This window comes from Bos grunniens, chromosome 22 (genome assembly GCF_055505025.1).
Source record: "Bos grunniens cultivar Pamir isolate PY7600 chromosome 22, Bosgru_T2T1.0, whole genome shotgun sequence".
In the NCBI taxonomy this organism is placed as follows: Eukaryota; Metazoa; Chordata; class Mammalia; order Artiodactyla; family Bovidae; genus Bos; species Bos grunniens.
This window is the reverse complement of record NC_141186.1, coordinates 34,875,942-34,903,718: the sequence shown is the minus strand read 5'-3', so window position 1 is coordinate 34,903,718 and position 27,777 is coordinate 34,875,942. Positions and strand designations below refer to the sequence as shown.

Sequence of the window (27,777 nt, the reverse complement as noted above, 5' to 3'; positions counted from 1 at the left end):
TCCCTCCCAAATTCTTTCAGAAGTTCCTCTTCTTTTTGCAGTCTTTAAACATAGGTGTTCCTCAAGTCTCTGCTCAGTCTCTTTACCATGCCTTCCTGTCAATCCCATTCATCTCAAATTTCCATTTCTATCTCTCTGCATGCCCAAATGCATGCCACTGGCATGGTCTTTCCTGAGCTCCAGACAGGAATCCCCAGTGCTGGTGAGGAATTTTGTCAAAGTCACCTTATCGCAGTAAATCCAATCCTCCTCTATACCTCCTTTCTGCTTATAGACACGTATCCTACTCATCTGAGTTTATGAAACTTAAATATCTTCTCTACTTTCATTTCTGCTGTCAACAACAAGTAGCCAGTACTTAATGCATTTAAAGGAGAGAAAGACTGTTCTGGGTTGGGGAAGTCAGGGAAGGCTCCAAGGAAGAAATGACTTTGGGGGTGGACTTTAAAGGATATGGAGACGACTGTGCCAAGCAGAGAAGAGTGAGGGAGGGTTTTCAGACAAGAGGATGAAAGAGGTAAAAAGGCCATGTTTCAGGAGAAGACTTAGCTGGACCAGTTAGAACAGAGTGGAAGAGGAGTTTAAGGTCATGGAGAATCATGAGTTTAGAGTAAGAAGTTTGATTTGAAGTGAGAAGCCCTGAGATTCTAGTGAAGACTTCCCAGTTGAAGTAACATCATCTGAATTTACAATCTATTCTGTTGTATCCCACACTCTATCTTCTCTGAAAAACTATCCATCCTTAAGTAATCCATCTCTCTCTCTCTCTCTCTCTCTCTCTGATTCTTCTCTGTATTCCCCAGAATGTTACCCAGCACACTGGTAAATGTTTCATGCATGAGTAAATAAGAAAATAGTACAAGTATAAGGGAGCAGTGAGCACAGACAACAAACCACTAAAAAATACATGTTCCATTTAGCACTGGTACTTCATAAGCTTTTAGGTTTTCCCTCTAGGCTCAGCTGGTAAAGAATCTGCCTGCAGTACGGGAGACCTGGGTTCGATCCCTGGATTGGGAAGATCCCCTGGAGAAGGGAAAGGCTACCCACTCCAGTATTCTGGCCTGGAGAATTCCATGGACTGTATCGTCCATAGGGTAGCAAACAGTCAAATGTGCCTGAGAGAGTTTCACTTTCTAACCATCCAATGTCTCATTTATCATCCTCCCTTCTCTCACCCAGCTAACTAGTCCTGTTTACTTATAATGTATCAGATATAAAAGAGTAAGGCCTCAAGAATGTACTTGTGGGAATCAAACAGATGTATAAACAAACTCTGAAATAAGCCACAAGAAGGATTTGAGAGAAAAATGCTTAAAGTGATAACGGAACACAGTGAAAAGAACAAGTTCTGTGGAATGATGTATGAGCCATATAGACCATTCACTCAAAAAGTATCATCTATGTGTCTGTCTCATCACTGGCAGGATTGTGTGTGGGATGTACACCCTGTTCCTAAGAACTCAGAATCTGATTAATAGAAAAATGCTCTTATTTATTGGGCACTGCCATTATCCCATAACTCCTCACATAAAAGCCTTTATACAAAGAATCTGAGAAGCAGAGAAGACAGGTAATCTACCCAGTTGGAGCTGGGGTTGATTTCAAAGCTCATTATTTGTTTACTACACAGTGCCTCTCAGAACAGTACAGGGAAGGATGTACAAAGTGTTATGAGAACTTAGAACAGGGTATAACTGGAGGGAAACTAGGAAAATCTGCCAGGAAAAGATGGGATTTTATAGCAGAAAAGCAACAGGATGGCTGTTACCTTTATTTGCTCTAATTAAAAAAATCTTTAATATTAAGATCTAGTGACAGAATGTTTTTCATCCATTCTGCTATGCATTTGAAGCAGCATACAGATGCAATTTTACTGGTTTTTTTTTTTCCCCTTTTGGGTACCCAAGGTTATATGCAGAAGTGATTTAGAGGTGACATTTCCAGAAGAATGTATTTGCCCCATCAGAAGTCTGTTGCATGAGGCCTCTTCTCACCCATCCTAACCCAACAGCAAAAATATCTGGGGCTCAAAGTTCACTGCATATTAGTATAGAAAACAAAGCTAGGGCACTGAGGAAAATCGGCTCATCCTTTTCCCTTATCCAAGCACAGCTCAACTGGTATAAATCAATTTATTTGCTCTGGGTTTGAGAACAGACATTTGAGCCTTATGTGTATAAAAAGCAAGTCACAATATCCCCAGCCTGAATAATTCATGTTGTTTGTAATGGCTCTTTTAAGCCTTTCTGTTAAACTTGAAGATTAGTTTTTTGGTTGTTTTTTTTTTTTTTCTTCCTTAATCAAAGCTTATTTTGATTCAACTTTGAACAATTCCTCAAGCTGGATTGCTCAACTATTGGATTTCATATTGTGGGCATTTGGAAGCAGGTTGCTGCTGGTTCTTAGGCCTGCTGTATTATTCAATGCCTTTGTAAATGATAAATAGGTTGAAAGACTAGAAGGCTATTTTCTAATTTCTCAAGGGTCTCTTTACCACCTAATTTTCTTTTCATCAAATGTTATTTACTGAGTAACTCCAATCAACTGCTTTGGTATTGCAGCTTGCTGTGATTTTAGCAGATAATAAATGTTAGCATGGGGAGGGTAAGAGATCCTAGCCTCAAATTCAGTAATACTGTTTGTTTGAAACTGACTGTGCTTTCATCAGACCAAGTCTCACAGGGGGCAAGCCCTTTACTCAGCCATCTTGGTAAGATACCCCGGGTTTCTGTTGGAATCTCTAGAATTTGCCACATGTGCAAGAGAAGAAAACATTTCAGTGATCTAAGAAACAATGTGATTTCATTTCTGTCTTGGAAATTGCTTTATATTATGTGTTTTACAGGCACACAGGCATATTAATGTGAAATCTATCAAAAACATAAGAACAAAGATGTTAAATTAATACGTCACAAAGAGACTAACAGGAAAGAATCATTTCTACTTGAAAGGGAAGAAGACTTAGGATGGGAAGCCACAGAAGGCAAACATGTACAAGGCAAGTCAGAGTAGCCCCTTCTACACCACCAAATGTCAAACTGAGCACTCTTTCATGCTGAGCTCAAATGCAGCTCAGAATCCTTCTTAACAAAGTTCTCCAGTAAGCAACTGGTGATCCTCAGCTGCTATGCCAGAGAAAAATTTTAGCCATTACTGATTTCTTAGAATAATTTTGTCTAAACACAGGGACATTCATAAACAATCCAAGAGGTGGCCTTATTAAACACTGTAACAAAATAATCTAACCACAAATGGGGAGGGAATCCATGTGATTATTTCAGAATTGACAAGCAGAATGCCAGGGTTCCTGTTGCAGTGCGTTTTCCATGACAGTTTACTGTGAGTATTTTATCTCATTATTAGCTAGTTTATTGCATGGCCATCTAGTTTACTCCATTAACATTTATTCTGCCTCATTAATAGCAGGCTTGCACCTCCTTTGAACATTTTGGCCAAGATCTCTGTGTAGGATCTCCTGACATCAGTAATGGCATCTTTGGCCTTCACTATGCAGAGCTTCCAAATTTTGTATTAGTCCCTAACTTCTGTCTCACACCTTTTATGCCTGAAATATAAAGAGCAGTTTTTATTTCCCTGTGTGAAATGCAGGCAAACAAGAGATGCCACATTTTACCATTTTACAGTCTAAAAAAGGCAGGTGTTTTTCTATTCTTTTGAGCTCTAAATATAGTTTTCATCCAGATGTTTATTTCTCTGTGCCTTTCAGTATGACATTTCATAACAGTTATATAAAACCTATGCCAAACACTATTGCTTCACATGTGTTAAGTCTTAGCCTCACAAAAAGATGTTGTAAAGCTCTTTGAGAATTCAGGTAAGGACAAGACAATATCCCTGTTTTCCTTCTGACCTTGTCGTTTTCAGAATTTATGAAAAGCTGATTATGAGAAGACTAAAACTTACTTTAAACAAATGCTAGAAGATATTTTATCATTCAAGTTAGTAATATCAAATGTCAACTTTATGGCTTCACTCAAAAAGGAATGAGGTAGAGACAGGGACACACAGGTTGCCTTCAACACCATGGGTTTCTTCTAGTTGCCACCTGCAAATGAGTGAGTGTGCCAACCTGTGTATTGTCAGCTTGGTAAAAAGTAACCACCTTCCCACAACTTTGTCAGACTATTTTAATACAGTATTTAATAGGGAATTAACCACTACCAGCCTTCCAAGCTTCCCTGGTAGCTCAGTTGATAAAGAACCTGCCTGCAATTTAGGAGACCCTAGATTGATTCCTGGGTCAGGAAGAGCCACTGGAGAAGGGATAGGCTACCCACTCCAGTATTCTTGGGCTCCCCTGGTGGCTCAGCTAGTAAAGAATCTGCCTGCAATGTGGGAGACCGGGGTTCGATCGCTAGGTTGTGAAGATCCCCTTTGAGAAGGGAAAGGCTACCCACTCTAGTATTCTAGCCTGGAGAATTTCACGGACTGTATAGTCCATGGGGTCACAAAGAGTCGAACACAACTGAGCAACTTTCACTTCACACCAGCCTTCCAAGCTTTCTTCTGTTTCACAGAGGAGAAGTCAGGGACTATATCCCCAATCACTGTCCCCATACAGTTCTAGATTACAGCTGGCCCTCAAGAAGAACAAATATAAGATCTGAAAGGTGAAAGAGAATAAGAAATCTTTATTTCCTCAGAGCAGTGGTAACCAGACATGTAGGCTGAGATATTTCACAGCAGCTTCCCAATGAGCTGATGAAAACTATGCTTTGTGACTCTGCAGTGGGAGCTGGTGGGAGTTTCCTGGAGACTCGAGAACCACAGCAGGCTCTGAGTGAGCTCTACAAGCTCTATAAGCCACCTGCTGAGATCTGTGTGCCATCCCCAATCTTTACTTCCCTAGCACTTCTAATATAAGCCCCTAATTCCTATCTATCGGGTTGGCCAAAATGTTCTTTCTGGTTTTCCCATGTCATGAAAAAATCCTAACAAATTTTTTGGCTAACCTAATAAAATTCATCACTACTGAAATATAGCGTAGCATCTTTTGTTCCCTGCCTGAACATTATCTAACATAAGTAAAGGAATAAAAGAATGAATACTCAGAATACTGCTCATCCTATTATGAAAACAACTGAGAAACAGACATTTGTTGCTAAGCAAATACTTGAGTTTCCCATATTTCCAATCCTCTTTTGCAGTTGGTTGGGATCACAGAATTAATTCTGGCCATGAGGACTATCCATAAGCAAACTGATGGACCATTTCAGGGCCAAGGCATTTAAGAGCTTCTCTTTCTACCTCCACACTCCGTTCCTCTTTCGCAGAGGTTCTGTGTTACAATGGTTCAGCTACAAGATGACAGAGTTTCCAGGAGATGGGGGCTCTGAACACTATGAGCAGTGGAGCTACCTTGTTGACCTTTGTTGAACAGGTAACATTAACAAGAAGGAAATCTTTGCCGAGTATAAAGTGCTGAGATTTTGATTAAATTTGTTAACACAGCTGGCCCTAGCTTGGTCTGTTTAACAGGCACAAGACCTACTTAAGAAACAATGGAACCTGTCTTAAAATTTGAAACAATTTCACTTCTAAGTAAAATGTACTATATTATCATTAAAAGAAATGCACTATATTATTATTGAAATAATCCTACTGAAATAGTGTATGCAGATACTGACACAGACACAAACACATACACGTATATGTAAAGCGTTAGTCGTTCAGTCGTGTCCGACTCTTTGTGACCCCATGGGCTACAGTCCGTCAGGCTTCTCTGTCCATGGAATTCTCCAGGCAAGAATACTGGAGTGGGTTGCCATTCCCTTCTCCAGAGGATCTTCTAGACCCAGGAATCAAACCTGGGTCTCCTGCATTGCAGGCAGATTCTTTACCATCTGAGCCACCAGGGAAGCCCCTATGTATATGTAAAGCATACACTCAAATGTTGAGAACTACAAAACAATTAGTCAATAAATGAACAGAGACACAAAAATATAATTCACACAGTGAAAATATGAACTCCAAACAAGGTATTTTCCTTCACTAGTAATAAAAATGCAAACTGAAATAAGCTGTCACTTTAAAGTTATGAGATTATCAGTTAAAGTGTCCATCTTAGAAGAACAATACTTCAAGTTGGCTGAGTCATAATAGGAAAACTTTCTCACCCAAATTTTGGTGATGCAGTATAAATAAATGTTTTTAGAAAGGAATTTAGCAGGAAATGTGAAATAAAACTGGTCCTAACCTTTGCCCTCATAGTCCCACTCTGGTGAATAATTGCAAAGTGGAGAAAGAGTGGAGCCATATATAAGAACAAGTTTGTTGCCAATACTGTACATAATAGTGCAAAAACTGAAGAACAGATGTAACAACTATGGTACATTAACATGATATGATGCTATATCACTATTAAAAAGGTAATATAAAGCAGGTTTTCAACTCAACCATGCATCACAATTATACACTGCTTGGCCCCAGTCTCAGAGGATGTGATCTGGTGGATCTGGATTGGGAGCCAAGAGTTTGTATTTCTAAGAAGTTTTCAGGAGATACTGCTGATGCTGGTCTAAGGATCGCACCCCTAACATAAGGTTTGCAAAATATAAGGCAACATTTATAATATAATGTTAAGTAAAGGAAAAAAACTTTGAAATCATGCACTAAGACACATCTAGTCAGTAATACAGAGACATTTTTAGAGGAATAGTGGTTAAGAGCATAGGATGAGGAACTGGCTAGACAAAATGGAGTTTCAGCTCTGATGGTAGACGCTATGGGCCCAGTGGTCTAGTCCTATGAACTCTTCATGGCTCTTTAAAAATGCTTTCAGAGAAAAAAGAACTAGCAAAGTACACAGAGAAAATTGCAGGATAAATTAGTATTTAAGCGTCTAAAAAAACAATATATTGGGCTTATATCAATTAAAAGTCAACTCATAATTATACACAGATTTATTTCAACACTAGCAGTAGGAGTGTACTAAATTGTGGAGTAGGAAATGGCAACACTCGAGTATTCTTGCCAGGAAAATCCAATGGACAGAGGAACCTGGCAGCCTACAGTCCAGGGGGTCACAAAGAGTCGGACATGCCTAAGCAACTGAGCAATATGTGTATGTGTTTTGATTAATTTTTTGCCATGGTATGCAGTGGTGCTTCCAGAGTAAAGAAGTTGGCACCTTTTTTTGTCAATAGTTTTTAAACACCAATCTCAATTAAACTTATCAATGGCAAAGGAAGAGTCCTTGTTACATTTGGCTCTCTGCCATTCATCAATAGGCTTCACTCATCTCATCTCCCTAAACGGTGTCAGTTAATCTTTATTTCATGCATGATCTATTCTCCACAAATCTACCACAGCAGATTAAATATGTGTGCATGTGTGTATGTGTGTGTGTGTATGTGTGTATCTCAGTTAAAACTCTCCAATGGCCTCCTACAGAAATGTGAAGGAAAGAAAAAATTCAAACTCTAAGTACAGGGACCACGTGACCTGGTTTGCTTGAGTCAGACATGGTTTTTACCTGATGTCCTGGATTAGCTGTCAGTAATGCCCAAGTGATCCAGAAGTGTTTTTGTTTGGACAATAAGGATAAGGATAGTTGTGATATTGTGATTTATAAGAAAAATATATGTTTGGTCTTTACCCAGGGTTCCTGAGCCACAGTGCACCAAACCCTTGGATTCTTAAATAGGGGGAGTGATGAAGCTGTCTCTTATCATGTTAATGAGGTCAGGGCCCCACCTAGGACAGCAGTTGCCTGTTAGAAAGAATCAATCAGGTTAGGTTCCATCCATTACTCCCCTCACCACACCCACTCTCCTCCACCCCTGACCCCCAAGGCGGGCAGAGAGAGGGCCAGTGGTTTATTTAACCAATCACGACTATGTAATGAAGTCTCTGCAAGACCCGAAAGGACAAGGTGTGGGAAACTTTCAGGCTGGAGAACTTGTGGAGATTTGAGGAGACTGGTGTGTCCATAGATGGCATGGGAGCTCTGTGATCCTTCTTCATACCTTGCCCTAGGCATCTCTTCCATTTGGCTGTTTGCCAGTTATATCCTGTCATAATAAACAAATAATCTGCTGAGTAAAATGCTTCTGAGTTCTGTGAGCTACAGAAGAGTCCAAGAAGGGGATCTTGGGAACCTCTGTTTTACTGTCAGTCGATCAGAAGTACAGGTAAAAAACAACCTGAACTTGCAACTGGCATCTGAAGTTCAAGGAGCAGGTGGTGGGAACCCCTCACTGTAGCCCGCCAGTCAGATGCACAGGTAACAGTCAAGACTCAAGACTGACTGAAGGTTAGCGGGAAGGAGGGAATGCAGTCTTGTAGGACTGAAACTTAACTTGTGGAATCTGAAGCTGTCTTTGGGTAGATAGTATCAAAATCGAGTTGAATCACATGACACCCAGTTGGTATCTGGAGAACTGCTTGGTGGTACAGGAACACTCCTTACTTCAGAAATGATACCAGGATTGCACTTAATAGGATTGCCAGATAAACTGTAAAATACCAAATATTGCATAGGATATACCTATAGTAGATGTTTTTCATTGTTCATCTGATATTCAAGTTTAACAGTCTCTTCTATTTTTATTTGCTAAATCTGGCAACATTATTAACTTCACACAATGGCCTTAGGAGTTATGCCCCTGCCTACCACTCTGTCCTCTCTGCACCAGCCCTACTTGCCCTCAGACACCTTGAACATCCATACTCATTCCCTCCTCTGTATCCTGCACTTGCTCTCTGATCTCCATAGATCATTCACCTTCTTTTTTTCGTCTTTACTCAGCTGACTGCTTCTGATCAACAGGGCCTCAGCAAACGTCAGCTCAGAAAGACTTTTCCCAACCACCCGAGTGAAGGATGGTCCATACCCTCTCCTCTCCTTCTGTCACTATCTAAAATTAATAGCAGCTATTTCCATGGCTGATTTTCTCATTATAATAGATAGTCCCTGAGATTAGAAGACTTGCCGGGGTTAAGTATACATGCCAGAGCAAAGCTTGGAATAGTCGATACCCAGTAACTAACAATACTTTTGTATCAAAACCCTAGTCTTGAGTTTCTGGGCACACACAGTATTTTTCTCTAGAAGGAGGGTCACACTTCTTTAGAAAGATCTAAGACTTGAATCTGAGCTATTTCCAAAAATGCAATGGTTGTGCACATGATAATGGTTTTAGAAAGTATGCTAATCAAGGAACCACGAAAATCATTTAGTCTAAGAAGTTTCCTCACCACCATCAAATACTGATTATATTTCCATAGAAACTGACTCATTACCATGCAGCTGATAAACATGGCTGAAGGGAGACCCCTGCAGAAATGTATTTGTCAGAATCTCCAATTTCATCTGCTGGCAGGAAATAATAATTTTTAAGACTGACACACAAAAAGTAACAATACTGCATACTTCCTTTCCCTACAGTAGAATCAAAGATTAATAAAGATAATAAAAATAAAACTACCGTATTAAAAAATACGTTAAGGGCTTAGAAATATACAATGCTAGGTGTTGTGATGATGTCTAAAATAAAGACCTAAAATAAATATTTGAAGTTCTTAAAAAAAACTATTTGGTTGTACTCTGTTAAAAACATTTAAAAAGATGAGAATAACGGAATGATTCCATGGATGATGTGTATGCTTGAAACAATTCTCTGTGTATGTAAATAAACACATAGGTACACACATGTGAACTTTTGTTTTCTATTTAAATTTAAACCAAAGGTATGAAATGCTTAAATGGAAACCCACCCCAGTATTCTTGCCCTGAAAATTCCATCAAAAAGGGAGCCTGGCAGGCTACACAGTCCATGGGGTTGCAATGAGTTGTATGCTCACATTCAAACACCATATTTCCATTCTTCTTTGGATATTATTTTAAAATAAGCCTCCTTTTCATTTATGCTGCAGGTAATTTTAAGGAGCACACCCCCATGAGAATCTGAGCTCCATACTGACCTGTTGTTGAAACCAGTAGGAAGGCTGTCACACCAGCACCCTGGTCTCCCAGGTGATCTTCCCTGCCCTGTTCCACATTCAGAATTCAGGCCCTCAGTGTAAAAAGCCCATTCAGACTATGATACCTGACTCAGAATTGGCTCAGCACTGATCTCAAGGTAAGGTAAGTCACTTCAGTCGTGTCCGACTCTGTGCGACCCCATAGACGGCAGCCCACCAGGCTCCCCCGTCCCTGGGATTCTCCAGGCAAGAACACTGGAGTGGGTTGCCATTTCCTTCTCCAATGCATGAAAGTGAAAAGCGAAAGTGAAGTCGCTCAGTTGTGTCTGACTCTTAGCGACCCCATGGACCGCAGCCTACCAGGCTCCTCCGTCCATGGGATTTTCCAGGCAAGAGTATTGGAGTGGGGTGCCATTCTACAGCCCTCTCTTGTTCTAGAGAGCATTTTTATATTGAGGAGCTAAAACAGTTTCTATAATGCAAAAATGTGTTATCTGATGATTTTAAGGTTTAAGATCAATGTAGTGATTAACTTTTTTGTTCTGATTTACCTCTCAGTTTCACTCAGATACATGTAATCTTACTATCTAAAGTAATAATTTTCACAAATGATTTTCTAATTATGAGTAATTAGTTCATGATTATAGAAACAGGTTTTCTACAAACTCTTTCGGTTACGTTAAAAACTGCAGTAATTAAAAAGTCCAGTAAAATGTGCTGAAGATAAAACAGTTTGGAGAAAGTAAAGAAGAACATTCTATAATTTAATGCATTCTTCTTCTATTTCAGTTTGTACTCTGGGATAATCAGTTAATTTAAAACGACCCCTAGACTGAATACAGAGTATAGCACCTGAAGATTTGGGGTGGCCTTTGTTTGACTCTGGATAATGGAATATACTTTTGTTTACACCACTTTACTCCCTAGTCAAGGCAAACCTCTAGCTGACATTACTGGCTGGAGACCTGCTCCAGTACTCTTGCCTGGAAAATTCCATGGACAGAGGAGCCTGGTGGGCTACAGTCCATTGGGCTGCAAAGAGTCGGACATCACTGAGCACACACTCATAACAATATATTATAGTAAGAGTTACTTGAATGTGGACTCTGTGTCTATCAAAATACCTTGTAGTCCAAATTTACTGCCTTTTTCCATCTTATCTAAGTACTCGTTGTGCGCTGTGGCCTTAACTTTTGCAGTTTGAGGTATGACAGCAAAACTAGTATGATTTCTTTTTCCTTTTTCACATGTTCATTCTTACTGCAGAAGCAACTTCAACATATGACTTTTTTTCTTATTAAGTTGAGAACTTTTACCTTTTCACTTAAAGGAAGTACTTTATGGTTTCTCTTTAGCACATGTGAACTGCCAGCATCATTGGTCTTGCCCTTTGCGGCCATTTATTATTATGTATAGCGGAGAAGGCAATGGAACCCCACTCCAGTACTCTTGCCTGGAAAATCCCATGGACGGAGGAGCCTGGTGGGCTGCCGTCCATGGGGTCGTGAAGAGTCGGACACGGCTGAGCGACTTCTCTTTCACTTTTCACTTCCCTGCATTGGAGAAGGAAATGGCAACCCATTCCAGTATTCTTGTTTGGAGAATCCCAGGGACAGGAGAGCCTAGTGGGCTGCTGTCTATGGGGTCGCACAGAGTTGGACATGACTGAAGCGACTTAGCAGCAGCAAGAGTGACTTACACACAAGCACTGTCATACTGCAACACTTGATTTGATAACTGAAATGGTTACTAAGTGACTAACAGGCAGACATGCTGGACAAAGGACCATTCAGGGCAAAATGGAGTGAGACTGTGAGAGATTTCAGGACAGTACCCAGGACAGTGTGCAATTTAAAACTTACATAAGATGTTTATTTCTAGAATCCTCCATTTACTATTTTCAGACTGTGGTTAATCATGAATAACAAACTCTGAAAGAGAAAACATGAATGGGGGGGTCTACTGTATTTTGTAGACTCTCCTTCAACTTGTGTTTGATGTTTCCTCATGATTAGACTCTAATTAATGAATCTTCAGCTTGATGGACAGAGGGGGAATGCAGTGCTGTTTTCATTGCATCCAATCAGATGTCAGATGGTTTCTATCTGTCCCATTCTTAATGATACTCATTTTGATTCCCTGGATAAGCTGGCCTCTGCCAAGTTTCTCCACTGTAAAGTTATTTGGTCCACCTTTGTAAATTATAAGTATTTGGGAGGGGGTACTTTAAACCATGCAAATACCTAATTCTTCATCAAACTTTCTATTTATTCATTCATTTACTTGTATCATATGATAATGGGGTTTCTATTTTTATTTAATGCGTTATACTCTATCCTCATCTATTTTGATGTTCATACTGTCCCATATTTACACAAAAGGCGTGTCTTTGAGCTGACATAGCCCCATGGTTCTTTGAGCACTTCCTTGTTTTCTCACACAAGATAGTCAGATTCATCTTCTCCTTTGCCTGTTCCAGCCTTGAAATCAGCCATTGCTAAAAGAACCCTTAATCTTTTTTAGTGGAGAATGATTTTGAGCAGCCAAGATTTGGATGCCAGCTGTGCTGATTGCTACTGTAATTGTACTGGTACAAATTCTGTTAGTAGACAGAGTTGAAAAAACATATACCTCCCCAAGTACACATACAGAGACATGTACATACACCTATATAAATTTGCATGTTTATCAGTATGTGTATGTATGCATATATATATACACACACACAATATGTACAACCATCCATATATAAAATCTATGTATTTTGGGGGCTTCTGCTAAGTCGTTTCAGTCGTGTCCAACTCTGTGCAACCCCATAGACGGCAGCCCACCAGGCTCCCCCATCTCTGGGATTCTCCAGGCAAGAACACTGGAGTGGGTTGCCATTTCCTTCTGCGTGAAAGTGAAGTTGCTCAGTCGTGTCTGACTCTTAGCGACCCCATGGACTGTAGCCCACCAGGCTCCTCCATCTATCTATATTGATTAATTTTTGTTGTCATTTAGTTGCTAAGTCATGTCTGACTCTTTGTGACCCCATGGACTACAGCTTGCCAGGCTCCTCTGTCCATGGGATTTCCCAGGCAAAAACACTGGATTGGGTTGACATTTCCCTCTCTAGGGGGTCTTCCTGACCCAGGGATCGAACCCATGTCTCATGTTTGTGAGGTGGATTCTTTACCACTGAGCAACCCTGGAAGCCCACATTCATGAATGTGTATATATACTGATTTTCATATCAATCTATATATTGAAAATATGAATTAACACCAAAACATTTAATTTCAACCCCACATCACAGGATTCATTCTGGTATTCTCTCTGTCTCCATAGCTTTATTTTCCTTCTCTGACAGCAAGAAAACAGATTTACTCTTCCCTCTGTGTCATCAATTTCCCATCACCGCCTCATCCCTCCCATTTGGTGATGCCTTCCTCAACCCACTTGGGCTCTGTCTGGGCCACACTCTTACATGGAAGCCATTTTTACCAGTTTGGGCTCTGACTTCGTGGGCCAGGCTACCCATGTATGGATACTTTACTCACCACATGTGGGCTCTTGCTTCTGATGGGAGCCATCCCCTCTCCTGCATGGGCTCTGATACCAGGCAGACTCTTGGCAAGAATCCCTCCTCACTCCATTTGCACACTGTGACGGGCCTTTCAACTTCATGGATGCCCTTATCAACCAGTTTGGGTTCCCCATGCCTGCCCATAGCTGTTTGGGTGACTTTATCACCTGCTTGGTCTTGAAGATCCCATACCAGGCCACTCCCCCATGCAAGGCCTACCTAGCTCTGCCCTACTTAACTGATCTACTCTGTGGCCTGGATTGTTAGGAGATGGAAGGAAATAGAAAGGAAGGAAAATAATCTAAAGGAAAAGCCATTAGATTATTTTCAAGGACTTACTGTGGTGATCATGTATCAAATCATCATATTGTACTCATAAGACTAATTTATATGTCAATTATATCTCGACAAAAGTAAATAATACATTTAAAAAGAAACAAATGCTAAGCATATCTACTCTTACTGTGGCTATTAATTATCTATATGAGAAAGGCACTGATATAATAAAGACAAACTATTTGTGGTTGAAAAAAGAAACAAAGGCCTCAAATTGACACTCTAAGTGTCCATCTTAGCAAACCAGAAAACGAGTAAATTAAACCCAAAATAAAGAAAATAATAAAGGTAAGGCCAGAAATTGATAAAACTAGAAACAGAGAAACAACATAGGGGGAAAAAATGAAACCAAAAGTTGCTTCTTGGAAAAGATCAGTATAATCTACAAAGCTATAAGGGCAAACAGGAGAGAAGACACAACTTAACCAATATCAGGAAGGAAAAGGGAAATATTACTACTGATTCAACAGACAATAAAGAATAATTAAGGAATACTATTTAACTTATATGCAGAGTACATCATGAGAAACGCCAGACTGGAAGAAACACAAGCTGGAATCAAGATTGCCGGGAGAAATATCAATAACCTCAGATATGCAGATGACACCACCCTTACGGCAGAAAGTGAAGAGGAACTCAAAAGCCTCTTGATGAAGGTGAAAGCAGAGAGTGAAAAAGTTGGCTTAAAGCTCAACATTCAGAAAACGAAGATCATGGCATCTGGTCCCATCACTTCATGGGAAATAGATGGGGAAACAGTGGAAACAGTGGCAGACTTTATTTTTCTGGGCTCCAAAACCACCGCAGATGGTGAATGCAGCCATGAAATTAAAAGATGCTTACTCCTTGGAAGGAAAGTTATGACCAACCTAGATATCATATTCAAAAGCAGAGACATTACTTTGCCAACAAAGGTTCGTCTAGTCAAGGCTATGGTTTTTCCTGTGGTCATGTATGGATGTGAGAGCTGGACTATGAAGAAGGCTAAGCACTGAAGAATTGATGCTTTTGAACTGTGGTGTTGGAGAAGACTGTTGAGAGTCCCTTGGACTGCAAGGAGATCCAACCAGTCCATTCTGAAGGAGATCAGCCCTGGGCTTTCTTTGGAAAGAATGATGCTAAAGCTGAAACTCCAGTACTCATGCGAAGAGTTGACTCATTGGAAAGGACTCTGATGCTGGGAGGGATTGGGGGCAAGAGGAGAAGGGGACGACAGAGGATGAGATGGCTGAATGGCATCACTGACTCGATGGACGTGAGTCTGAGTGAACTCCAGGAGTTGGTGATGGACAGGGAAGCCTGGCGTGCTGCAATTCATGGGGTCGCAAAGAGTCGGACACGACTGAGCAACTGATCTGATCTGATCTGATGAGCAACTTTATGTGAATAAGATCCTCCCCAATTTTTTTTTTTTACATAAAAGAGTTCAATTGTAATCAAGGAAACAGAAAGGAAACCTTCATCACACACTAATAAACAATAAAGTAACACATGCAACCAATGAAAACGCATGCAATTTTAAGGACCACTTCAAACCCCAGTCCACCTGTATGCATACATGAACTTAAGTAAGAAAGATCTTCTCTTTTTCCCACTTAAGTGGGATCATACTACATTAACTGGCTACCAATTTTTAATTTTCCCATTTAACAGATCTTGAAGATATTTACGTGGCATCACAACACATTTATAATAATAACTGCATAACATTTTTCAGTTTGAATTATGAACAGTATCAGTCTTCTACTGTTGGACACAGAGACAGTTTTAGATCTTTTCTTCTTACAAACAACACTGTAGTGTACATCCATGGAGAAATGCCTTTGGGTATGTGTCACATTTTCAAATTGTAAAATTTATTTAGTCTTAAAATCAGGTAGTTCAAGTACAAGAATGTGAAACGAGGGCACCGTATCCTAATTGTGAGTTTGTGCCATAGAATTTAAGGTTAAAAGGTCATGAGAGATCATTTTGTCCAAATGCTAGAGCCTGCCTGTTGTTGTAATTGTTTAGTTGCTTAGTCATGTCTGACTCTTTGCAACCCTGTGGACTGCACCACACCAGGCTTCCTTGTCCTTTACCATCTCCTGGAGTTTGCACAAACTTATGTCCACTGAGTCAGTAATGCCATCCAACCATCTCATCCTCTGTTGTCCACTTCTCCTCCTGCCTTCAATCTTTCCCATCATCAGGGTTTTTTCAAATGAGTCAGTTCTTCGCATCAGGTGGCCAAAGTATTGGAACTTCAGCTTCAGCATCAGTCCTTCCCATGAACAGTCAGGATTGATTTCCTTTAGGACTGACTGGTTTGATCTCCTTGCAGTCCAAGAGACTCTCAGAGTCCTCTCCAACACCACAGTTAGAAAGTATCAATTCTTTGGTGTTCAGCCTTCTTTATGGTCCAACTCTCACTCCATACGTGACTACTGGAAAAACCATAGCTTTGACTACACCGACCTTTGTTGGCAAAGTAGTATCTCTGCTTTTTAATATGCTGTCGTGGTTTGTCACAGCTTTTCTTCCAAGGAGCAAGTGTCTTTTAATTTCACAGCTGCAGTCACTGTCCGCAGTGATTTTGGAGTACAAGAAGATAAAGTCTGTCATTGTTTCTGTTGTTTCCCCATCTATTTGCCATGAAGTGATAGGACCAGATACCATGATCTTAATTTTTTGAATGTTGAGTTTTAAGCCAGCTTTTTCACTCTCCTTTTTCACCTTCATCAAGAAGCTCTTTAGTTCCTCTTAGCTTTCTGCCATAAGAGTGGTGTCATCTACATATCTGAGGTTACTGATATTTCTCCAGCAATCTTGATTCCAGCTTGAGCTTCATCCAGCCTGGCATTTCATATGATGTACTCTGCATATAAGTTAAATAAGCAGGGTGACAATATACAGCCTTGACATACTCCTTTCCCAGTATTGAACCAGAATCTGCCTAAATCTCTTTAAACAGGTGAAGGAAGGTCAAAGCAATTTATGGACAAGGTGACTACTAGCACCCATGAAAATCCAGACAGGGCTCCATACAGAAGTTGCCATAGGACCAAAATCCCAACCTCTAGGAGGTGACCTTCTCACTATCTTCTTTGCATCACTTGCAGCTCCACCCGGTACTGCACTGCTTACATTCACAGAACCCTTTGAACTTCATGATGTACAATTTACTCATTGACATAGTTGAGACCCTAAAGTTGAAATCAAGTTAAACTTTTGGCTCCTCTTCTATTAATGTTCCAGCACTAAATCAATGACTTTGTTTTTAACACTTAATTATCTTTATCATCCCCAAATGCATCACATTAATGAAAGATAAGATCAATAAGAAAGAGGATGATCAAAGAAGATAAAACTGAAGACATGATCTTAAAGATGAGGACAACCCATGGAAGAGATTAAACAAATAAAATAGAACAGAACAAGGTAAAAGTGTTTCAGAAGGCAAATTACCTTTTAAGAGTTGAGAGAAAAGACCACTGAGTTACAGGAGATACAACAAACTGTAGGCTTAATCAGCTACAGAAATTTACCAGACAGGAAGTGGAGTAAGAAAAACTTGGACATATCAAGGAAAAAGAAAAAAAGCACAGTCTTGGCTTGTTTGCCTTCTACTTTAAATATTTCAATGTGTCAAGTTACTTTCCACTGCATGCATGCTTAGTCGTGCCCAATTCTTGGCGACCTCATGGACTGTACCGGGCCACTCTCCTCTGTCCATGGGATTTCCCAGGCAAGAATACTGAAGTGGGCTGCCATTTCTTTCTCCAGGAGATTTTCTTGATCCAGGAATCGAACCCACATCTCCTGCATTGGCAGGTGGCTTCTTTACTACTGAGCCATGTGGGAAGCCCCCATCTCCCACTAAATCTTCTTAAACCCCAAACTGAGTAGTTATATTTGGATTGCATTAATTAGCCATCCCTTTAAATTACTGTCAATTATTTGTCTCAACTAAATACAGAGGAAAAAATAATGTAGGAATAAAACATAAGGTATATCCTTACAAAGAAAATCTTCCATCACACACACACACACAACTATCTTAACACATCAAATTAACAAGATCCTAAACTTAAAAAGGAGATACATGAATTTTTCATGTCTCATGCCACAGAAACAGCAACCTGCAGTAGTTTTTAAGTAATTTTTTTTTTTTTTTACAACTCTAAAATATGCCAACTCAAGTTTCTGATGATTCAGCTGGTACCATCTTCAGGGGACCACACTATTCCTTGTGATTTCCTTCCACCCTGCCCACATGTTTATAAATAGTCCTTCTATTAACCCTTCTTGAATTGCCCTCAATTGCAGTGTGCCTTCTATTTCCTGCTGGGACCCTTGCTTCTTCTTACAGATCATGAGTGGTGTGCAATGCTCTTTCAGGGGACTTGGTCATAAAGGAAAGGTAGGGTAGATATGAGTAGAGGGAGGAACAGGATGCAGTCACCTTTTCCTTCTTTCACTCTTCAGATGCATGTGTGCATCATATTATGTTATTTAAGAGTGCAAAAAAAAGTCATATTTTCAAAAATTCTTACAATGACACCTAACTCTAGCTTTACTTGTTTGAGATTAAGCTCTAGAGAGCTACTTTTAACTGGGCTGGCAAAGCACAGGAGAGCAGGTCAAATTCTGATCTTCTCTCCTGGGCACTGCTCAAGCTGGGCTCCTTTGCCCTTGCATCATGGTCCTTTTGGAGGCAGGCATCCTGTGTCTTAGTTTAGAACTGGGATGAGGTCTCCAAGGCCTCAGAGACCATTCCACAGCTATTCCTCCAAAGTCAGTCCCTCCTGGGATATATGGTGACCCATGTCACCACCATATGCAGTCCCAGCAACCTGAATTCTCCAGGCCAGAATACTGGAGTGGGTAGCCTTTCCCTTCTCCAGAGGATCTTCCCAACCCACGGATTGAACCCAGGTCTCCCACATTGCAGGCAGATTCTTTACCAGCTGAGCCATCAGGGAAGCCCAAGAATACTGGAGTGAGTAGCCTATCCCTTCTCTAGCAGATCTTCCCAACTCAGGAATTGAACTGGAGTCTCCTGCATTGTGGGAAGATTCCTTACCAACTGAGCTACCAGGGAAGTCCAGAGTTTGGCGTATATCTCATTTAATTCACCCACTGACAAGGCCACTGAGGCTCAGCACGTAAGAACTGGTGAAGTCTTTGAGCGGGGCCCAGCCTTTCTAACACATGTGACCTCCAAGGTTCAGAGCTGCCACTGGCAAAGCCCTCCCCAGAATGTTCTTCCTCACCTCTCCACCTGGTAGAATCCTTTGCTTTCTTAAAGCAAAGCCTGGCTTTTTATCTCCCTGAGCTCTTCCATGGCTGCAGTCAACAGGGTTGGTCCTTTGTCTCCCTGTCCCCAGAGCTACTTCAAGGCCTTTTTGTTACAGTTCTTATTACTTGCCTCCTTCTTACATGCATTTCTGAGGGTCTGTAAAATACTAACTGCAAGATGTTTGGGAAACCAAGACTGAAGGTATATTATTCATCTTTGATCTTTAGCTCTTGCACAGGGCCTGGTGAGTGTGATATGCTCTATCTTATTTGGTAAGATAAGAAAAGAAGGAAGGAATTTCTTACACTATCCTACCACCATCTATGGAATGGAACAAACACACACACACACACATGCTTTATCTGGTAGGAAAGTTTCTAACCAGTAGTATCTTGTCATCCCAAATAATGAGATGTGTCACATACACAACTGGGAATAACAGATAAGCTAAAAAGGCAGCAAAAAATAATATTTAATGAAAATAATATTGAAAGTAGTGACAAGAACATCATTCCATAATGATTCCAAAATTGATCTAGAACATAAAATACCCTGAATTAAGTTGAAAAAAGGAGAGCAACACAGATGAATTATTTTTATGTAAGGAAAAAGATAAAGAACTTGCAAAAATAGAAAACTGACAGAAAGATTAACATTTAAGATCAAGGCAACATCTCTAAAATTTTAAAGCTTGAACAGGAATTTTAAAAAGTGGACTGTGCTTGTGTACTAAGTCAACTCACTAGTAGTGTCTGACTCTGTGCAACAATATGGACTGCAGCCCGCCAGGCTCCTCTGTGCATGGGATTCTCCAGGCAAGAATACTGGAACAGGTTGCCGTGCCCTCCTCTAGGTATCTTCCTGACCCAGGGATTGAATATGCAATGCTTATGTCTCCTGCACTGGCAGGCGGGTTCATTAATACTAGTGGTTTATACTCATTTATAAAATGGATTATAGAGTAGATTACAATGATTCTATATTGTCTTCATGGTGGTTGAGATGAATAAAAATCTGCAAAAGTAACACAATTAGGGTCGAAAACTGTCATTTTCAATGTTCCAATCTAGAACTAAAAGGAAAAAAGAGAAAATATCAGTTTGTATAAAAAATACAAAGTGAACAGTATTAATAAGATCTCACTTTTAAGGTACAGAATAAAATTAACTTACTCTCCTCAACACACTGTGAGGCATGGTTTTAACAAAATTCTTTTAGTTTTCCCTGTGTACAATTATATAAAATATTATACCACTGCAAAGCTAATTTATGTCAAATTGAGACACTAAAATGTAAATTTAGGATATCATATTCAAAATTCAGCACTCTTTCCACTGGTTGCATTAAGCATAAAATAAAAACAGTTCTCAGGAAAAAAAAAAAAAAGACTGTCAATTTCAGAAAGAAAAATACTGTTGACCACAAAACAAGATGTTTACGGAAGAACTTTAAGGTCATAATTTATAAAGTAAGAGAATCTTACTTTAAGGTGATAATTCGTAAAATAAGAGAATCTAAGAAGATCATTTTAATCTTGCATATACTGAACCAGTTATTTCAAGAGTCTTCTTAAAAGTGACTCAGTACAAAACAAGCATACTTTTACTAAGACATCAAGTCCCTGAGCTAATTACTATACAATGAGTGAGCCTGAAATACACCAAAGACGATGTTACATTATTTATCCAAAGAAAGTTCAAGAACCTTTGTACCAGGTAGTTAATGTTGCATTTGGAGAAGCCATTCTGTTGCAAATTACTTGATTAGGAGTTAACTTGAAAAGATCCTATCAGAACAGACTGGTTCAACAGATATTATTTGTAAACATTTTTAATAAGGGATTTTGTAACAAACTTTGCTATTTTATCTTAAAAACTCAGGATCTAGAAGGAAGATAGTTATTTTAAATTCTAGTCACACATTCCTCTCAATATGTTCACTAAAATCCATCCTGAACTCAACACCAAATGCCTACACTCATCTTCTCTAGTAAAGAAATATTAGTAGCTGAAAAATAAGTGTTACGAAATACAGGAAGTGAAATAAGTCTGTATGATTATTTATGTTTCTAAAGCATTTCTTGTTTGTTCATTCAATTCATATTTCTTGAGCACTTACTCAGGATTCAGGAAGTGTGACAGGGCAGACAACAGGGCAGTAAGTGAGGAAAATTCTGTCTCTGTTCTCAAGTTTACAGTCTAATGGTAAAGACAGGCAGGAAATAAATATTTGCACAAAAATGTATTTCTTCCATGCAAGATGGTGAAATAGAAAGCTCTCAAGGTTTGGAGTCAGACAACCTGAAACCAGAATCCTGCCTAGCAGTGAGCTTGTGATCACATTTTAGTATGCTTATTTTTAGCAAAATAGGAATTGTGAAACCCACCATTGAGAATTCTCCTGAAGACTAACTGGAATAATGTCTGGGAAAGACTGACAATTTACAGGTATTCAAATCATTCTGTTTCTTCCCTCATTTCCTCCCTAATTCTTATTTTCCATCAGCTAAATTTGGCCACAAAAATGTGACAGTGAAAAACCCTTTTTCTCTATTAAATTTAAGAAGTTATTTAACAAAACAATTCATTTCAAAACAAAAACTAAAATAATTTTCTTAGTTAATGAAAGAATTATCTCAATTGAGAATAAGTGTATATTTAATTTTGTTATCAAGTTTCCAGTCCATTCTCAGTGTTCATCCATTTTCCCTACAATTTAAAACTTTTAAAAAAAGGAATAACATTTTCATTGCCTAAGGGAAAATAAGATTTTATATTCAAAACAACAAAGCTCACAGAAAGCAAAGAATAAAACACATATATTCTGAGCTATTTCCTCTTAGGTATAAGAAAATCAAGTTCATGGAATTAAAATTACTTAGGGTTATGAAATCAGTGTAAGTTTCACAAGCAAATGCAGTTAAGACAATTATTTGTAATTTATAGACTAACACTTTTTTTTTTGCTTACTGAGGTTATTGGGTACAATAAAATATTAATCTTCATCGGAAATGTTCATGAATATTAAATTTTCTCCAGCTTTTAACTATATTTTTAAGACACTAGTAGTGTTAGAAGACTTGATCTTGTATGTGACATTTTGAAGAATGACAACCATACTCTTCAGTACTGATGATGCCTTTTTAAACCCTATAGATTTAAACTCTGAGCATTTGAATTTATTACAGTCTATTTTAATATAACCTTCCTTGAAAGAAGGTTTAACATTTTGCTTATAATCTAAAATTCTGATGAGGAAAAGAATCTTGCTGCCTTTTCTACTTGAGATGTAAAGAAAGAAAACAGATGTCAGAACTTCAGAATAATAGCATTCTGCTGTTGGAAGGGAACTTAAAACAAATTCCCTTATTATATTGAAGAGCAAACGCCAGTGGTTTAAAGTCCTATTTCAAATAAGTATCAGAGTCAGGACTGGAGTGCAACCTACCAGAGTGGATGGGTGGGGGTGTGCGTGCACAGCGGTGGCGAGGGGAGTGGTATGGTAATGTGTATGCTAACTTGTGTTTGCCTCTGTATATTGTTATATACGGTCGCTAAGTCATGTCCAACTCTGTGATCCCATGAACTACAGCCTGCTGGGATCCTCTCTCCATGGGATTTTCCAGGCAAGAATACTGCAGCAGGTTGCCATTTCCTTCTTCAGGGGAATCTTCCCCACCCAGGGACAGAACCCGTGTCTCCTGAATTGATAGGCAGGTTCGTTACCACTGAAGCCATCAGGGAAACCTCTCTGTATACTGATGGCAAATTTAACACTCAAAAATGTCTGCTCTACTGAAAGTTGGGAGGGAGAATTTTACTATTTTTCTCCAAGTAGTTTTGCATCCAAGTTTTAGGGTTCACACATGTGCTTCCAGCATTCCATGAACATTAAACAGTTCTTATTTTTATATCATTTTAATTGTTTTCAAACAATAAGTAAAGGAACAAATCACATGAACAACTAAATGTATTAGACACCAGATTTTAACTCATTAGAACTCTTATATACAAATCTTTGCAGCTTAGTTAACCTGCTTTTCTGAAGACCTTGGAATAAAGCAGGAATCACAAATGACATCAGGGACCAAGGAGGTAACATGAGGGACTGAAGGCCGTGAGGACGCAGCTGCATCTCATCCAGGCAGCTGATCTCTGTGTGAGGAAATACAGAGCCAATGTCGGCCACACTGATTCTCTCAAGTCAAGAACAGAACCCTGTGTCTCTATGAAATTAGGAAAGCAGGAAAAAAAAAATTACTAGTTAAGGATTCAACCACTGACTAACTTCATCACCACCTGTTCTAATTAACTGACTAACCATAAGGTGAAAACGTAAGTCAATGAAAGAGATATAACACAGCATAAGGACCCAGAATGTCCCGGGACTGAAAACATCACCCTCATTTGAAGTGTTTCATGACCACCTGCAAGTACTTAAGTCAAAGACTCAATCTGCATCTGTCAAATAGAGAATAACAATACCACCTCATGGGAGTCAGTGGAAATTAAATGAGATAATACACACAGATACTGAGGCAGAGCGCCAGCCTTCTAGTAAACCTCTCTTGTCACTGTCATCACCATTTATTTGGGGACTGTTTCTCCAAGAACAAGCTGAATTGAGTCAGTGGACTCAATAATACAATACAGCATACAAGTGAACACGTACTCTGTAAGAAAAAAACAAACTCCAAAAAAATGCATATATATTTTGGTCTTTTAACACAAATGTATCAAATGGTTCTATAAAACAATTTATCTTCAATGTACTTACAAGTCAAAAATTACTGATTTATAAATACAATATTCACCTAATAAAGAACACAATTATACACAGGAAGAGAAAATATAGGATGAGATTCCCCCAACATAGATTATCATTTAAAGCTATAGTCTTTTATGTAGTACTCGGCATAATCTGCCTGATTTCTTAAAACTGTAACTGCTCTTGGCCCTATTAAAATCCGTAAAGGCTATCATTTTTAGATTAATTTTTTGAAGTCATTTGTATGAGATTTTTTATTTTTCTTCAGTATCAAATTTTAGTAATTTAGGAAGCTTTTCTTTCCCCAACCACATTACAGATAACCATTGGTTTCAACAGAATTGTTTAATAAAATTGTTTCCATTTGTAAGAAGAGACATTTGTTACCATTGGAAGATCAATAGTCTATTAGGTTTTCTGCTTCAATCAGACTCTCCAACCTATTGCCTCTGTGGTATAACCAGAAAAAGCACTAGTATATTTCAAGGAACTTAGTCAACACAGGAAAATGAGGTGAAAATTTAAAAGATAATTTACCTTTAAAGCTACTATAAATTTAAGCTTGTGCAAAAATAGATCATTGTAATAGTAAGTTAATCGAACCAATTTAAAATAACTTTAAAACATGGATTTATATATAAGGATTTATATAGTGCTTTTGCTATTTAGTTTCAAACACATTTGTAACTTTATAGGCATGCTTCCTAAATAAATATAAATAAGAGTAATCAAAGAGATAAATCTTTTCTTCTGTAAAGTTTAGAAGTCAAGGAAACAAGCCTCCAGATACTTGAATAACACAATACTCAAAGAGGAGATGGGAGGAAAATAAAAACAGGGAAGTTAAGGGCTTTTCTGTATCTGTACACAGGAACAGAAAAGCCCTTAACTTTTCTGGCTATATTCTCCATATGTCTCCCAAGAAAGTTCTCAAGTACAGAGCATCATCTTTTTCCTCAAAATGTTTAGGACTGAAGGCCAAAGTTCAAAAATTGCTCTGGAGCTTTCCAACTTCATTTTTGTCAAACCAGATAACTCATTGTATAAAAGGACCAATTTGTGAGAAGCCAGACGACAGACACCACAGGTGAAATTCTACTAAAGAAGCCTGCGTTGTATTGTCACAGGGCTGACTCTGAAACTGAAGCCAATTAGTTCATACAAACAAATATCTGAAATCCACCTCGGTTAACTTTTATTTCTCGACTCATCACACTGGAGTATCAAACCTCATTTTCCAAAAGATCAAGGAGTTGCCAAATTAAAAAAAAAAAAAAAAAAGGAAAAGCACGCATAAGTTGACTAACGTTTCATACAACGTAAAGAATACGCCTTGCAAAACACAACCAGATTCCTAGCCAACAGAAAAGGTTAACATCAAAAAAAAAGCGCGACCTTTCTCGGCGAACAGCGCTAGGTGGCAGAAGAGAGTCGGGTAGGCGCCAGCTCTGAGCCAAGCTGAGGCCTGTGCTGCTCTTCCGCTCACCTTCTTGGTCTCACAGAGTAGCTATTTAGACTGACCTGATTCCAACCCGCGGCCACCTCATCAACGGGAAACCGTATGAGCTAAATACAATCCTCTGAAGCTTCCACTGCATCTTATCTGACTGGCGGAATTAGGCCCAAACTGAAGGGACCAGGCTGGACAGCCCTTTCCCTCAGTCTAGCATATCACCAGTCACCAGACAGCGCCACATAAGTAAGAGAAACATGCCCCAGACGGCGGTTGGGGACCCTTTCCCCCCTAAAAAAGGAAAAAAAAAAAAAAAAAAGATGAATTACTTACAAATACAGAATCTCCGGAGGAAGAGCTGAGAGGGCGCCTGCTCTCTGAGACGCCAAGGCCTGAACCGGCTTCATCTGATCCGGCTTTAAGAAGCTTGCGTGGGCGACGCACGCAGGCGCGGTGCCTGCTGGGATGCCGCTAGTGGACCTCGTGTTGGTGGCGATCGCAGACCTGGAGGATGTTTTCTAGGCGTCAAGCTTCAGTAGTCACCTAAGCCACCTAAGCCTCATTTTATTTCAAAAACGTGAGGCTAATAACAGTACTTATTTAAAGGGTTGTTGTGAGGAGTGAAACAGGTGATCCATACAAAGTGCTTTGGTGCTTTGTCAGAACCATACTCAATCAATGTGAGCTGTGGATCTGCCCACCATCAAATGCGACAGGAAATGGGAGGGGGTTGATAAAGAACAATCATCATTATCACCGTTATTGTTATTAACATTCTCTTCATGTCCTCTTTGCTCCATCTAAACCAGATGCATTGCGGTTTTTGCTGGCACCCCCTGTAATGTCTCCTGTCTCTTTAGAATTCACAGCTCTTGCTATAGAATCACATACAATTGATTCTGAAGTCTGTGTGCCTGCCTGCGTGCTAAGTTGCTTCCGTAGTGTCCAACTCTTTGCGACCCCCATGGACTGTAACCCGCCAGGCTTCTCTGTGCATGGTAATGTCCAGTCAAGAATACTGGAGTGGGTTGCCATGTCCTCCTCCAGGGAATCTTAACGACCCAGGAATCTAACCCAAGTCTCTTATGTCTCCTGCATTGGCAGGTGGGTTCTTTACTAGCGTCTCCTGGGAAGCCCCTTGTGAAGTCTACCTCTGCCATTTACCAGCTATGTAACTTTGGGCAACTGGTTTCATTTTTCTGAGCCTCAGTTTCTCCACATGAAGAATAAGGATAGCAATAGGATTTCTCTTCATAGGTTACTTATGATAATATGATGCCGTAGCACCTCATGCAGAGTAAGAATTCACCAGACATCCTTGTAAATAATTAGTATTTACTTTGTTTGGCATATGCTGTCCATCTAAAACCTACTTTTTCTTTAAGGCTCATCCATTCTGTCATGTAAAATATATTCTTATGTCTCTTTCATACTCTTGGGGATTAATAAGTGAATTGGACTTAGCTTCTGAGCTTCAGGTATCAAGGAGTTCCTAGCATGGGAGCAGGAACAAGTCAAGTGTACATTGCTCTTAGTGAAATGTAGTGTTAAATGACCATTGAAGCATTTATTTTAGAGATGGTGTTAATTTCACCCTGGAAGAATCTGAGAAGGGAGACAATGTGTACCATCGTGATTAGAAGAATAGAGTTTTGTGTTACATCTGAGTTCAGCTTTGCCACTTGTTAGCTGATCACTTGGGATGAATCATAATACTGTCTCTGAATCTCACTTTGTGTTCCTGTGAAACAGATTTATTTGGAAGGAATGATGCTAAAGCTGAAACTCCAGAACTTTGGCCACCTCGTGCGAAGAGTTGATTCACTGGAAAAGACTCTGACGCTGGGAGGGATTGGGGGCAGGAAGAGAAGGGGACGACAGAGGATCAGATGGCTGGATGGCATCACTGACTCGATGGACTTGAGTCTGAGTGAACTCCGGGAGTTGGTGATGGACAGGGAGGCCTGGCGTGCTGGGATTCATGGGGTGGCAAAGAGTCGGACATGCCTGAGCGACTGAACTGAACTGAACATAGGTAATATCATCATTAACACTTTGTGATACTGAACACACTTTGTGTGTAACACTTTATGATGGGGATACTGAATATGGTTCTTGAATTATGGGGTGGATTCAGTATAAGTTTGGGGCAAGGAGATGAGGAAAACTCAGAAGTGAAAAAGCACAGAACATCTGAAGCAATCTGAGAGCGGCTCACTTTGGCCTCATCAAACATTAAAGTGTGTAGTTTGGGAGACCACCTGTCCTGGTTTGTCTGGAATGATCTGTTCTCCAGGGAAGCAGGACTTTAAATACTAAAACTGAGTAAGTCCTGGGAAAACCAGGATGAGTTGATTACCCTAGACTTAGAGGACTGTGGCCCAGGAAACTAGGGTCTTAAAGGCCATGCCGTAGGGGTTAGGC

The 27,777-nt window shown here is 39.6% G+C and overlaps 1 protein-coding gene across 9 annotated transcripts in view; it reads right to left on the bottom strand.

The window, feature by feature from the left end:
• LOC147348281 (uncharacterized) overlaps positions 1-25,897 on the bottom strand; it is a 434,645-nt gene extending 408,748 nt beyond the window's left edge. For 3 of the 9 annotated variants that reach the window (XR_015151354.1, XR_015151352.1, XM_086366963.1), the window contains exon 1: positions 25,687-25,782. Coding sequence is in view for 5 of the 9 variants with exons in the window: in XM_086366965.1 (XP_086223091.1) it covers positions 25,687-25,760 (74 nt within the window). In the remaining 4 variants the exon portion in view is untranslated. Of the gene's footprint in view, positions 1-25,686 lie in introns of all 9 variants that reach the window. The other 6 variants (XM_086366965.1, XM_086366966.1, XM_086366962.1 and 3 more) reach the window with 4 other exon arrangements.
• Between the last annotated feature and the right edge of the window lie 1,880 nt (positions 25,898-27,777).